Here is a 14495-nt window from a genome sequence, read left to right as displayed (position 1 = left end):
TATGCCCACTTAGGAACACAGCTCTGACCGTTGAATGGCATCAGCTTCCAGGATCACTTCTCTTTTACAAAGCACAAAGGAACCTTTCCTAATTAAGTTTTTAAAATGTGATCACTGTCTCCCTCCATCTTCTGAGGGGAAGAGTGAATGATCTGCAGGAAAAGCTATTGCTATTCTTTTTCTTTACCAAATAAGGAAAATCTATTCACACACACACACACACACACCCTGTAGCCTATTTCCTTTTATTTTCTCATTTCTATTAAGAAGTAAATTTACTCTAAGAATTTGATTCCCTTTTGACTCTGTGTGACTCCAAAAGGCTCCTTTCTACATTCCCAAGCTTCCTACATCCTCCAGTTCCTTCAGCTGCTGGTAAATATGCCTAAGTTGTAGCTTAATAAGCTCTCACTGGTGACTGTCAAGCCCTATGCTGTCTTCATCATAAGGCTTGCTCAAGGGTAATATACTTGTGCCATAAGATATGTTATATACAGCACAATCCTAAAAAGGATGTCAAAACGCACTAAACGCTTCCTAGGTCACATGTGTTTGTGTTGCCCTGTGCACAAGATTCATTTACACACTAGTTTACTAAAGTCTCTAGAAAATTTGTTTTATTATTTCTGTACTTTAGATACAAGTTCTTTATTAAGAATTTGTGTTGTCTTTTTCTCTAAACAGTGTCTTTCTCAGAGCATAACTTTAGTACTTTTATGTTAGTCTTATTTGAGATGGTAAGAATGTAAAGGCAGTCTCACACTCACGATGGAACCCAAGATAGCCTGAAGCTCACAGCATTGGCTTCTAGAATGCTGGAATTATACTCATGCACTTGTAAATCCAGCTTAAAAGGTTTCATTATTAATGAAATCTAATTTATCTTTATTGTATCTAGAAAGTCATTAAACATGGGACTGCAAAGAAGGCTTTGTACTGGCTGATTGTCCAGAGGATATGAGTTGGTTTGCAGTATCCACAACCATCTTTAACCCCAGCTCTTGGGAACCAGACACTCTATTCAAGCCCCCAAAGGTGTATACATCTGTGTGGCATTAATTCACACAGCAACACAGTCACACAGTCAGACACGCGCACGCGCGCGCGCACACACACGCACACACACACACACACACACACACACACACACTTATAAATAAAAATAATTAAAATAAAACTGTAAGAAAAAAAGCCACTGCCAAATGCAAAGACATCCATGTTTTGTCTTAAGCTCTCTGCAAAGGGAATTGTGCATTTTATGTTCAGACTTTACATGTTCAATTAATGTAAATGATAGATGTAAAATCTGCATCTGAGATTCATGAGTTTTTGCTGTTTTCACAGATGCCCAGCATTATTTGGTGAAAAGAAAACTCCACTCCATTCTCTGTTACATTGTCTTTTATCTTTCTAACCGATCAGTTAAATACCTATGTACATGCCTAGTTTCTGAGTAAGAAGTCTTCTTTATCGATCTACTTGACTGTTTCTGGCTAAAATTATATTTCTGCATCTTCATTTACAGTAAGTCATTAATTCAAATACTCAGTCCTCTAAATTTAGTAGTTTTATGTTAGTCTTATTCTGTTACAACACTGTTATTTACAACACTGTTAGCTATTCTGTGTGTTTTGTCTTTCCACATTTACGTTAAAGACCCACAAAATAATTTGCTGAGATTCTGAAACAGAATGGAGTAAATAAATATTTTTTAACAAAAACCAAGACGAATAGCATTGTCCTCTCACTCATAAATAGAAAATACTTAGATCACCTATATCTTTTACCAGTCTTATAGTTTTAAACATATAGGAATTATATTTTGTTATACTAATAATTAAATACTATAGTTTTAGTTCTGATTATTAATATAAATAGAATTGTGACTGTTGTTTTTCAAACTCTAGTTGGTCACTACAAATATGAAGAAAAGGAACTGGCTTTTATGCTAGCCTGTATCCTGAACCTTAATGAAATCAGTTCTTTTCATTATTCTGTTATTTCCCTAAGATTTACTACAGTTGCTCATGTTATTTAGAAACAGCTTTATTTCTTCTTTTCCTCTCCACACAGCTCTCATCTTGTGTTAATAGATGCTGCAGAGAAGTGGTAAAAAAGGGAATCTCTGCTTCCTTGCTCATAGTCTTAGCTGTAAAACATCTGGTTTCTCACCATTAAATGTGCTGATATCCGTGGGAGTTTTATAGATATTTTTAATAAGGTTGAGGAAGTGTCCCCATCTCTGTCTTGATTTGTGTTTGTTGAGAATTTAGCTTAAATGACTTTTTCTTCACCTACTAATATAGCTTTTCTTTTGGGTCTGTTTGATATGATGACTCTCACCACATGCTGTCTAAGTGCTGATCCAGATTTGTGGACCTACAAGAAGTTACCCTTAGCCACAACACACTTGCTAGTTTAGGAAGGTTTTGTTCATATCCATAACAACTGGATCTCATAAAATGAAACTGATAGGATTCTCTGCTATAACTTTCTAGAAAAACATTAGAAAAAATGGGTATAATATCATGCTTAATTTTTCACAGAATTCACCAATGAGCCCATTTCATCCAGCTCTGTTCAATATTATAAGGCTATCAATTATTTACTCAGTTTCTGGAAGAGGTAAAGATATTCAGATTATCTACTTAGCCAAATATGAGTAATGATAGACCATTCATAACACAAATCTTCTCCAAGCCTCATGTTAAATATTTGGTCCTCAATCTTGAGGATATTGTAGAAAGGCAAAATATTGAGAAGACAGAGTTACTGAGAAGAAATTACATCATTGGATGCATATATTTTGAAGACAATATGAAGACCCTGGATTCTTCCTGCACCATCTATTATTTTCGTTCTGGCCACACTGGAGCAGGCAGCCACTTCCCCAAATTCTTGCACTCTATATATGTGTCATGCCAGGCCACAATGCCAAAGCACTTAGGCCAATGGACTAAGGACTGAATCCTCCCAAATTATAAGCTGAAATAAACCTCTTTTGGCAATGGGGAGATGACTCAGTGGTTAGGAGCACTTGCTACTTTTCATGAGAACCAGAGTTCATTCTAAGAACCATGCCAGGAAAATCTGTAACTCCAGCTCCAGGGATTCCAATGCTCTCTTCTGGCCTATGAGGATACGTGCATTCACATGCATATACACAGACAGACAGACAGACAGACAGACAGACAGACAGACAGACAGAGCTTGGGAGTAATTAGTGCTCTGGTCCTGCTAGACAACATTCCCTATAAATGTTAGTTATCAGCTGGTTGACAGTGCCATTGAGCTCAATGGTAGCCATACTTATTTCTGTTTCCTGAACTTCTAACTTACAAATATGAATTTACTATAAACAGATATCTACACAGAAAATATTCATTCATAATCTCTCCAAATACTTATATCTCTCTCATTTAGCTATTTGAAAGCAAGAGATAATTTTAAGTAATTTTCTAGCACTAGTCAAGTATGCATTTTAAACTCATCATTCCTCCAATCTCTTATTATCTTCTCTGTAGGAACAAAAGATATTCTCTGATGTTTCATAGTATCAGAGGATGACATGGAAGCAATCAGTACCTACCCAGCAATGACATCTATGAACCAAAGCTATATTCAAGATGGCAAGGTCTCCCTAAAGATGAAATATTGCCTATAACTAACAACAGTCTAATTGGATTTAAGACCCACTAAACAGGAGCACAATCATGGGTGGTACTGTGAACATGGCCAACTATATGTGACTAGTATGTTGATAAATCTTGGATGAGAACTTAATACTACTACCATTTTATTAAACTACTATTAGTCCATAACTGCATCCTAAGTACATATTCTTTTACCTACAGATAAGTGTAGCTCACATTCCTCATCAAAAAAGCTTATTTTTTACAATAGTAGACCATTACAGAAGTCCGCAACTAGTCAAAATGCAGAGAACTGACCATAGAGTCCCCAACCCCAAGTCCTGCTAAAGCTCGGTTGGGGGGTGGGGGGAGATTCTAAGAACCAGCTAGCAAATCTTCTTATCAGCTATCAGTTCATTAGTATGTAACTCCATAAAACCAAGAGAGACTTATTTTGTTCAGTCTTAAAAGACTACCAGATACACACCTGCTTTATTAAAATCTGCTAGCTAGACAACGGATTGACATCATCTAGGGCACTCCCCCTCTTTCTCTGACAGATCAGATTGTCACACAATAGATATAGAAACAGTACTTATGATGAAGTGAATTACTAAATAGCTTTGGACTCTATTTTTAAAAAGACAGAAGAACCTTATGAGCAGGGAAAGCCAAACATGCCAGCTGGATTATGTCACTCATGGCAGAAGAAACAAGAGGGAACTCTGTCAGAAAACACCTTGAAGACCTTCTGAATGTGTCTGCCTCTTTTCCAGCATAAAGGTTTCCATCTGCAAGGGAAAAGTTTCAGGAAACAGTAGCTTAGGTAAACATACAACATGGAGCTTGCCTAGCTGCCCTGTTTACACTGAACTGTGGGTTGGCTTGCCCTGATAAAAAGAAGCTTTCAGCATGCTTTGAGGAATCAATGTTTCCCATCAAAATCAAACATGACCTTTAGTGTCCGTGCGCTGCTCCTCTGCTCAGACTCTAAGAGGCCGGCTGATCAGCACCCAGGCTTTCAGCCTGCCCTCCATTCCCCTCAGCATTCTAAATGCTAGAGCAAGCTGGCCATGGGAGCTTACATATGTACTCCCGAATTCAGAAGGTAGAGGTGGTAAAATTACCTACAGTCTGAGGCCAGCCTGGACTCACCAGAGTGAGTTTTAGGATAACCTGGGTTAGCATATGAGACACTATCTCAAAAACAAATCAAAACTTCCTCTCTAAATCCCAGAACAACACAGTACCATGGATACTTAAAAAACAAATTTCAATATAAAGAACTCAAGAAGGTGGACTCCAGAAAATCAAATAACCCCAAGTGGGGCTCAGAGCTAAACAAAAAATTCTCACCTGAGGAATACTGAATGGCTAAGAAACACCTGAAAAAATGTTCAACAACCTTAATCATCAGAGAAATGCAAATCAAACCAACCCTGAGATTCCATCTCACACCAGTCAGAATGGCTAAGATCAAAAATTCAGGTGACAGCAGATGCTAGCGAGGATGTGGAGAAAGAGGAACACTCCTCCATTGTTGGTGGGATTGCAAGCTTGTACAACCACTCTGGAAATCAGTCTGGCGGTTCCTCAGAAAATTGGACATAGTACTACCAGAGGATCCCGCAATACCTCTCCTGGGCATATATCCAAAAGATGTCCCAACCGGTAAGAAGGACACATGCTCCACTATGTTCATAGCAGCCTTATTTATAATAGCCAGAAGCTGGAAAGAACCCAGATGCCCCTCAACAGAGGAATGGATACAAAAAATGTGGTACATTTACACAATGGAGTACTACTCAGCTATTAAAAAAGAATGAATTTATGAAATTCCTAGGCAAATGGTTGGACCTGGAGGGCATCATCCTGAGTGAGGTAACACAATCACAAAAGAACTCAAATGATATGTACTGACTAATAAGTGGATATTAGCCCAGAAACTTAGTATACCCGAGATATAAGAGACAATTTGTAAAACACATGAAACTGAAGAAGAATGAAGACCAAAGTGTGGACACTGTGCCCATTCTTAGAATTGGAAACAATCACCCATGGAAGGAGTTACAGAGACAAAGTTTGGAGCTGAGACAAAAGGATGGACCATCTAGAGACTGCCATATCCAGGGATCCATCCCATAATTAGCCTCCAAACGATGACACCATTGCATACACTAGCAAGCGTTTGCTGAAAGGACCCTGATATAGCTGTCTCTTGTGAGACTATGCTGGGACCTAGCAAACACAGAAGTGGATGCTCACAGTCAGCTATTGGATGGATCACAGAGCCCCCAATGGAGGAGCTAGAGAAAGTATCCAAGGAGCTAAAGAGATCTGCAACCCTATAGGTGGAACAACATTATGAACTAACCAGTACCCCGGAGTTCTTGACTCTAGCTGCATATGTATCAAAAGATGGCCTAGTCAACCATCACTGGAAAGAGAGGCCCATTGAACATGCACACTTTATATGCCCCAGTACAGGGGAACTCCAGGGCCAAAAAATGGGAATGGGTGGGTAGGGAAGTAGGGAGGAGGGTATGGGGGACTTTTGGGATAGCATTGGAAATGTAATTGAGGAAAATACGTAATAAAAAAAACCAAATTTCAAAACATAGTGGGAAAAAAGTCATTGAAATTTTACAGATGAGACAGGTAAAAGAGAGAGAATTAGTAGATCCAGCATATCCTCCCTCCGGAAGACAGTCTACTGAATCTCATAATGTAATTTAGCAATACCTTATTCTCTGCCTAACGCTGAATGATAGTTACTCGTGGATTGAAACAAATTTTAGTTTTCACAGTAGAGCAAAAACACCTTTTTACCAATGACATCACTATCCACATTCTAGTAATACTGCCATGTAAGAACATGTTTTTGTTTTTTTTTTTAAATTAGGTATTTTCTTCATTTACATTTCCAATGTTATCCCAAAAGTCCCCCAGACCCACCCACTCCCACTTCTTGGCCCTGGCATTCCCCTGTACTGAGGCAGATAAAGTTTGCAAGACCAATGGGCCTCTCTTTCCACTGATGGCCAACTAGGCCATCTTCTGATACATATGCAGCTAGAGACAAGAGCTCCGGTGTACTGGTTAGTCCATATTGTTGTTCCACCTATAGGGTTGCAGACACCTTTAGCTCCTTGGGTACTTTCTCTAGCTCCTCCATTGGGGGCCCTGTGTTCCATCCAATAGCTGACTGTGAGCATCTACTTCTGTAAAGTACTCACATGATATGTACTCACTGATAAGTGGATATTAGCCCAGAAACTCAGAATACCCAAGATACAAGATACAATTTGCAAAACACATGAAACTCAAGAAGAATGAAGACCAAAGTGTGGACACTTTGCCCCTTCTTAAAATTGGGAATAAAACACCCATGGAAGGAGTTACAGAGACAGAGTTTGGAGTTGAGACGAAAGGATGGACCATACTGCCATACCCGGGGATCCATCCCATAATCAGCCTCCAAACACTGACACCATTGCATACACTAGCAAGATTTTGCTGAAAGGACCCTGATATAGCTGTCTCTTGTGAGGCTATGCCGGGGCCTGGCAAACACGTAAGAACAGTTTTTGATTCTTATGACAATGCCTGGGTTACTCTGAAGCTCTGAGAGCTTATCACATTTCCATACTCCCTCTGGAGGCCTCTTTATTAGCTGAATCCTCTCTAAAAACACATCAGTATTAATGTCGACAGTGTTCTGCTTCTCTAGATTCCCTATGTCTGAATTCAACCAAAAGTAGTTTAAAAATATTCAAAATAAAAAACAGGGCTCATACTGAAGTTGTGCATAATTACAGTCTTGCCATTCTTCCATAAGCAATACAGTGTGATGATACCATCATTTACATTGTCAAAGTGCTGTAAGTAATACAGAGATGATCTAAGTTTCTGGGAGGATATATGTAGATCCGCTGTGAGGACTGTGAAACCAGCTGCCCATAACATTGCATATATTTCTTACAATTAAGTTCTTCTAAACAGTTAAGTTCTTCTAAAAGCCTCTCTTTCACACACTGTAATCACCAAATGGATCAAATCTGGTTTCTTCTTTGGTGGTTATTTTTAAGAGATGGCACCAACAAACAGAACGGATAAAGGATAGGAAAAAGGAAACATCAGAGGACATAGGTCATGGGTGAAACTCTACTCATGTGTCTAGTTGTCACCATTTTTAGATTTTTGACTGTCACAGAACATGTTTTAAAACTACAGCAATCACATAACAACAAAACTCAAACCATGCCTGGTGTGTGGTGCTGTCCTTTAACACCAGCTATTCAAAAAGAGGAGGCAAGCAGAATCTCTGTGAGTTTGAAGCCAGCTTGGTCTATACAGAATTTCAGACAAGCCAGAGCTACACAACCAGCCTTGTCTACAGTCAGGTTCATTTATATATCAAATTCACTCTTTTTTGTTTAAAACTGCAATATTTCTCTGATTAATATCCATGAAAATTTTCACATGATAATTAATGTACAGGATTTTATTAAGGCTCATGAAATTCCTTTAAGAGTGGGTGTTTATACTTCAGAAACTCATCTACCACTAATCTTTCCTTTGTTCTATAAAGATGTTGTTTTCTCTGACAGAGAAAAATAGTGCTGTGGGCTTAAAATTTAAAAAAAAAAAAATCTAACTATTGGGAGTAAGATCTGTCACTAAAACATTTTTTAAAAAGCAAGACATGGAAAGAAGAGTTACCAAATAAACATTAGAGTTAAAATTCATGTCAGCTATAACCACACTATCCTGATAATGTTGTTGAAATATTGTGGTTGTTTTGAACACACACATATCACCGTCGTGTTTTCTAGTAAAATGGAGACCAAACCAAACTCTTCCTTACTCCAAAAGACTGTCACAAATCATCCTGTGGAAACAAAGCCACCGGTGAAACTGCCCAGACTGTGCCATGCACTGTCACTGGGTACCCCCTCTATGCTGATGTGTTCTCACCTTGAAAGTTGTGGTACCATAAAGCTTGGTGGTATGGACCGTCTCTGGAAGGACATTAGTGATATTGGTGATGAATTCCTCCAGGTACTTACAGGACTTCTCCAAGTGTGTTGTATTGATGATAATCTGGACAAGCTACAAAACAGTAAGCACATGCAATGCTCATTCAGGTATTCACCCAGGGATGATGGCTCAGAACGTACCTGAACTGTCAGCAGGTTGCTGTCTAGGCTACCTTACAGGAAGCCTCCACCCCAAAAAAACACACCCCAAACCTCCAGGAACATCTATTTCTCCCATTTAAAGTGACACTTGTAAATATATTCATTTATTTTAAAAAAGACTAAACTCAAGTGGTGGTGGCACACACCTTTGAGCCAGCACTTGAAAGCAGAGGCAGGTGGACCTGTGAGTTGGAGGCCAGCCTGGTATAAAGAGACAGGGCTACACAGACAAGGCCTATCTGAAAACAAAACAAAACAAAAACAAAGCTTCCAGTCTAAATCATAGGCCCGACAAAAGAAACATCACTGTCAAATGAATCAAATGGGTCAACATTCAGTAAAACAAAAAGCATAGTGGAAAAAGCAGGAGATAATTTTAGAATTAGGTCTGAAGAACATGGACATGCTATCCTTGATGGTGAAACTCCCTTAGTTCCTAAGAGAAAGAACTTGAACATAGAAGGCAGAGAAAACAAAATCCTTGGTCTTGACAAACGTTTTCCCAATGTTCTCAGTCTGTTTGCTCAGATACAAAATGTACATAATAACTTCTAAGGCAGAAAGTCACTATGGCCATTACATACTTTGTTATTATTAGAGTTTCCCTCTTCTTATACAAAAGATCTTTAAACAGAGTCTCGCTCTGCAGCTACAGCTGTGGCTCAGTGGTGGGGGGTATATATGCTTGGAATCCTGCTTCTCTTTTAAAGAACAAAAATCACACTAACATAAAAACCATCTAGGGCTGGTGAGATGGCTCAGCTGGTAAGAGCACTGACTGCTCTTCTGAAGGTCCTGAGTTCAAATCCCAGCAACCACATGGTGGCTCACAACCATCTGTAGTGAGATATGGTCTGTCTGAAAACAGCTACAGTGTACTTACATATAATAATAAAAATAAAATTAAAAAAATCTAAATCAAATCTTTCTTCTAAAAATCTTAGTAAGTTGTTTGAATTTCACACAATTACATAACATAACTTAGGAATTTTCACTCCTTCAATCCCATCATCCCCTTCCTTAACTGGAACCCTTCCTTCCAAGAAGCTCCAACCCACTGCCACATCTTTTGTCTGTGACCCACTGAGTTTAATTAGTATTTCTTGCCAGGTTAGGTGGGAGGTAATTTACTGGAGCAAGGGCAACTTATTGGTATTTATATCACTAAAGAAAATGGCACCCCTCCCCTGAAAAACATTAGCTTCCAAATGTCCTTCCGGACGGATGAAAGGTGGATGGTGGCAAGGTTGTCTTGATGTAAAAGTCAGAAATGGAAAGGAGTTAAATTGGAGAACCATAGACTTCCATTTTAAAATCAGCATTACCTATAAGGAACACATTCTGTCGATCAAAAGAAATTCTAATAATAAGAGGAATCATGTCATGCGGTAGAAATAAAAAAAAAAAAACAGTGGCAGTCAAAAAGAAAATTGTTCTGTTTTGCAGGATTTTGGCAGTTTAAAAAAATGTAAAAGGAGGCGGTTACGCTGGGCACAGTAGTAATTTATCACGACTTTAAAAAGATCTGTCAACACAAGAGATCACCATGAATTGCATGAGTGGGCTGTCAGTCACTCCTCAAGTGTTTCACTGCCAAGCATAGAATAGACTATTAAAACATTCCAGGATTATAACACATGCCATGTCATTTTCAGAGGAAATACTGCCTGTTAACGAGGTCTGATGAGCTCCACTCCTGAACAACAGTATCAAAACCCTCATAAGGGAGAGGCTTTGGAGACTAACTTTGAACTGAAGGATGAAACGAGCAGCTGAGATACAGACTATCATCAGAGTCTGAGCTCCTTCCACGGCATCATTAAACCCAACTCACATGCCAGACTACCCTAGACACTGTTTCAAGGACACAGAATTAACAATAGACTAGACATTCATTACTTATGATATGAAGTCCTATGCAAGCAATCTAGCATAGAAAAAAAAATATATGGTGTAAACAGCAACTCTTAAAACGAAATGACAGAAGTCACTTTAGTCATAATCAATCAGGAGCCTGAAGCATGAAACCTGAGACTTTGGGTCTAGTCTTGACTACATAGCAAGGCCCTATCTCCAAAAACAAACAAACAAACAAACAAACAAAACAAACAAAAACCCACCACCAACAAGAAGAAAACTTTACTCAAAGAAAATAAATAAACAAATCAAATCCCACTAGGAACAAGAAGTTTTTCCATTTATCCTTGCTGGTATGAGAATAAGTGTGAGAGAGTGCCCTGTAGGGACCACAGTCATGCAGTCAGAGAGTCCTGTGGGGATCACTGCCCCAGATCTTCCTATACATCCCCAAGCAACCCAAGGTACTATGTCAGGTACTCTAGTCTGTACAACTTCAGAAAAGAAATGTGGCCATCATCTTAAAAAGCATCAGCCCTACACTTAAACGGGTTTTAGTTCTCAACTATAAATTACTATATGCATCTATTTCTCTTAAATTTCCTTTTGTCTTGTTTCTAGAAGCAGAGAATTTACCACCCTGAAACTTCTTGAGTAGACCCAAAGCTATAAGGTGAGAGGTCACATAGTTTGATGACTCCCAGCTGCAAAATCTGTAATGTGCCAAAAACCAAAAAGCAACAGCAACACTAGTTTCATTCATAAGAATGAATTAACCTAAGACTATAGGGATTTTATCTCTCTCATTCCTGCAGGCTCAAAAAGCTTTATCCACTAGCTTAAAACAGAGATATTAAGCTCAATATGGACACAAAATACAGTACATTCCAAATAATAAATAGTATTGTACTATTTATAATATGTACTCAGTAACTGAGAATAAATCTTGATATCAACACATTTGATAAGTCATAGGACATCTTTTTCAAATCTTTTGGTTTCTCCTAATTAAAACAAACAAACAACCTACTAGACCTGACAAGCACTGTTTGCATGCCCAGAATGATTAGTAACAACAACCAACATGTACTGGTATTCTCTATGGCCCAAACACTATGCTCACTTAATCCTGAAACAATCCGATGAAACACGCGATGCCACTGTCCCCATTTAAACATAAAAGTCAGCCATTTCCTAAGAAGACACTATTAAGCAGAGGGGCAGCACTAAAAGCCAGGAAGTCTGGGTAAAGTCGCGCATGCACAGCCATCAGTTGCTTTTTCAAAAGACTTGAAAGCAGCAGGTCATGCACCTGCCGAGCCAACTAGGTATCACCCAGGCTCTGAGACAGCAAGGGCTAGCAGGAGCTACAGCTAAATGCAACAAGTGGCATCAAAGATGCCATGAAAGCAGCAAGCAGGTCCAGAGAGAAAAGAGAACAGGGAAAGAGCATAAAGAAAGACAGGAACAGTAACATGTGGTCCAAAAGCAAGATAAGGCAGATTGGTGGGGATAGCTTATGTGGAGTTTTAAACTGATTGATTGACATGCTGAAGGGGGACACTGAGTTGTATATTTTCAATATGTTCTTGTCACTTGAGTGTTCTATAACACCAACCCAGTCCTAACCAGAACTAAAAATGTCTACCTCTGTTGGAACAAGATAATTACATCAATTGATTCTGGGAAAAGAATCACTATGAAGACAGAGTTGACAAAGTATAAACTTTCTCTCCCAGTTGATATTCAGAAATAAAACAATACAATCTAATGACAGTGGAAGAGTTGCTTACCCCTACTCCCAGTTATCCTTGTTTGGAGGCTACCTGTCTAAGGCAAAAAGCTAGGCCATTTTCAGATGAAGAAAGTCAATCCATGACAATTCTATTCCAAGCAATAGAAAGCAAACACAGAAGAATACAAAATGAACCCTAAAGCTATATGGACTTTCAACTCTTAAAAACGTGACAAGTCTAACTGCATAATAACCATGTCATAATTCATCGTGTTCTTTATCTCGTGCAGAGAAAGGAAGACTCCATGCCAATGTTCATCTGCCTTACAGTTGTCTTTGGTCTGGATTGGGACCATTAACCATTTGCTGAATTTCACCATCATCCTTGGCTTTGTGCAGTTAGAAATGTTCTTTACTCCTAGAGGGGCTAACAGTGAATCTACATTAGCCCTACAAGGAACTCAGCCTTCAGTCTTCCTCCTGAAGAAAAACGTTCCCTAACCTAAGCTCACTTTGGACACAATACCTTCAGTGAATGTAAGGTGAGATGTGACCATGAAATTCTTAATTCCAAAAAAAAAAAAAAAAGGGGGGGGGGTCTCATAAATTTCCAAATCTTAGGACTAGCTATCAGTAAGTCAAACCTTCAGTATATAAGACGCCACAACTGAGTGGAAGGAACTTTCTCCCTTTACTAGGAGAAGCAGTAAGCCATTACCTTCCTCTTTCCAGCCTCAAACACGAATCACTAGGCTTTTGCTAAACAAGTAACATAGTGATAGAGCAATTTACCAATCATATTCAGAAGGCATTGAAACCGATAAAAGCCAAGGAAGACTAACATGGGCCAAGGAATACAAGTGCTAAGACCTTACCCTGGCACCAATAATAGAGGCAGGCAAAGTGCATGAGCAGGACATCTGGCAGGTCGCCTTCAGAAAGAGCTACTTTACCTCAGTAAGGCCAATGTTCTTCCTCTTAATGACGGTCTGCAGAGAGTTGCTCAGAGTCCTGGTCAGCAACAGGTTTGTAGACTTACGGATCATGTCATCGACTTCAGTGGAGCTGAAATGTAAATGATGAGCCCAGTTACAGCCTGGGAAACTAGAGCTGGCAAATGAGCAGACACCAGCAGTCTTGCAGTAGTAACAGTTGTAGCAGGATTAGCAGCAGCGGAGGCAGTGGTGAAGGGAGCAGTACCTAATAAGTACTACGACAGGAAGTATTCCAAGTGTTTTCATTTAAAAAGAACTATCAATAGAACTCTGCCTAGATTATTTGTTCACATTTGAATACTTTAAGAAGTGCAGGCAAACTTGTACTATTTCAGAAAAGGAGCCATTCTGAAACTGTGGAATGTCATGTTAGATTTTATACTTTCAGTATCAATTATATTTTTATGGACTTATCCAACACACACACACACACACACACACACACACCCCTATCCTCTTTAACTGCATTGGTTCATCTTCATCATCATCTAAATCTACCTGCTTAGTCTATCTTCTACATGTTATACTACACATATGTATTTATTAGCAAATTATGAATGTGTTACAGGCTATAATCTGTATATAAGGGAAAACATTAGGGATTTTTATTTCTGAGATTGAGTGACCTTGCTTTGAAATGTAAATAAATAAAATACCAATAAAAAATTAAGTATTCTAAATAGATCCATTTTTGGCAATTTAGAGATTTTATTTTTCTTTAGAGCTTAATAGTATTCTATTTCATATGTACTAAGTCTTTATTAACAATTCATGCATTGACTGGCATTTAAGCTGGTTCCATTCTCTTGCAATAATGAACAGAGCCACACTGAACATGGATGTATAAACATCTCTGTAACAATCTTATGACAGAGATAAGTTCCCCAGTATAAATAAGGGTCACATGGTAGCTCGATTTTTAATTTTTTGATGCAACTTCAAATTGATGTTAATAATGGCTATATTAATTTATACCCCACCAGCAATCTTCTCCAACATTTATTGTTGGATTTCTCAGTGATTGCTATTTAGACTGAGGTAAGGTGTTATTTCACAGTAACTTTAATGTTCTCTT

The 14495-nt window shown here is 38.6% G+C and overlaps 1 protein-coding gene across 1 annotated transcript in view; it reads right to left on the bottom strand.

The window, feature by feature from the left end:
* The window catches only part of Exoc6b (exocyst complex component 6B), a 456105-nt gene that overhangs the window by 188897 nt on the left and 252713 nt on the right, over positions 1-14495 (bottom strand). Inside the window, exons 16-17 of the mRNA XM_021164559.2 lie at positions 13379-13490; positions 8610-8744 (exon numbers count right to left, since the gene is read on the bottom strand). Of these exons, the coding sequence (XP_021020218.2) occupies positions 8610-8744; positions 13379-13490 (247 nt within the window). The remainder of the gene's footprint in view (positions 1-8609; positions 8745-13378; positions 13491-14495) is intronic.

This window comes from Mus caroli, unplaced genomic scaffold, assembly GCF_978045245.1.
Source record: "Mus caroli unplaced genomic scaffold, Mus_caroli_1 scaffold_7, whole genome shotgun sequence".
Taxonomy (NCBI): domain Eukaryota; kingdom Metazoa; phylum Chordata; class Mammalia; order Rodentia; family Muridae; genus Mus; species Mus caroli.
Note: the sequence above shows the minus strand (reverse complement) of the source record. Positions and strands in the feature narration are given on the sequence as shown.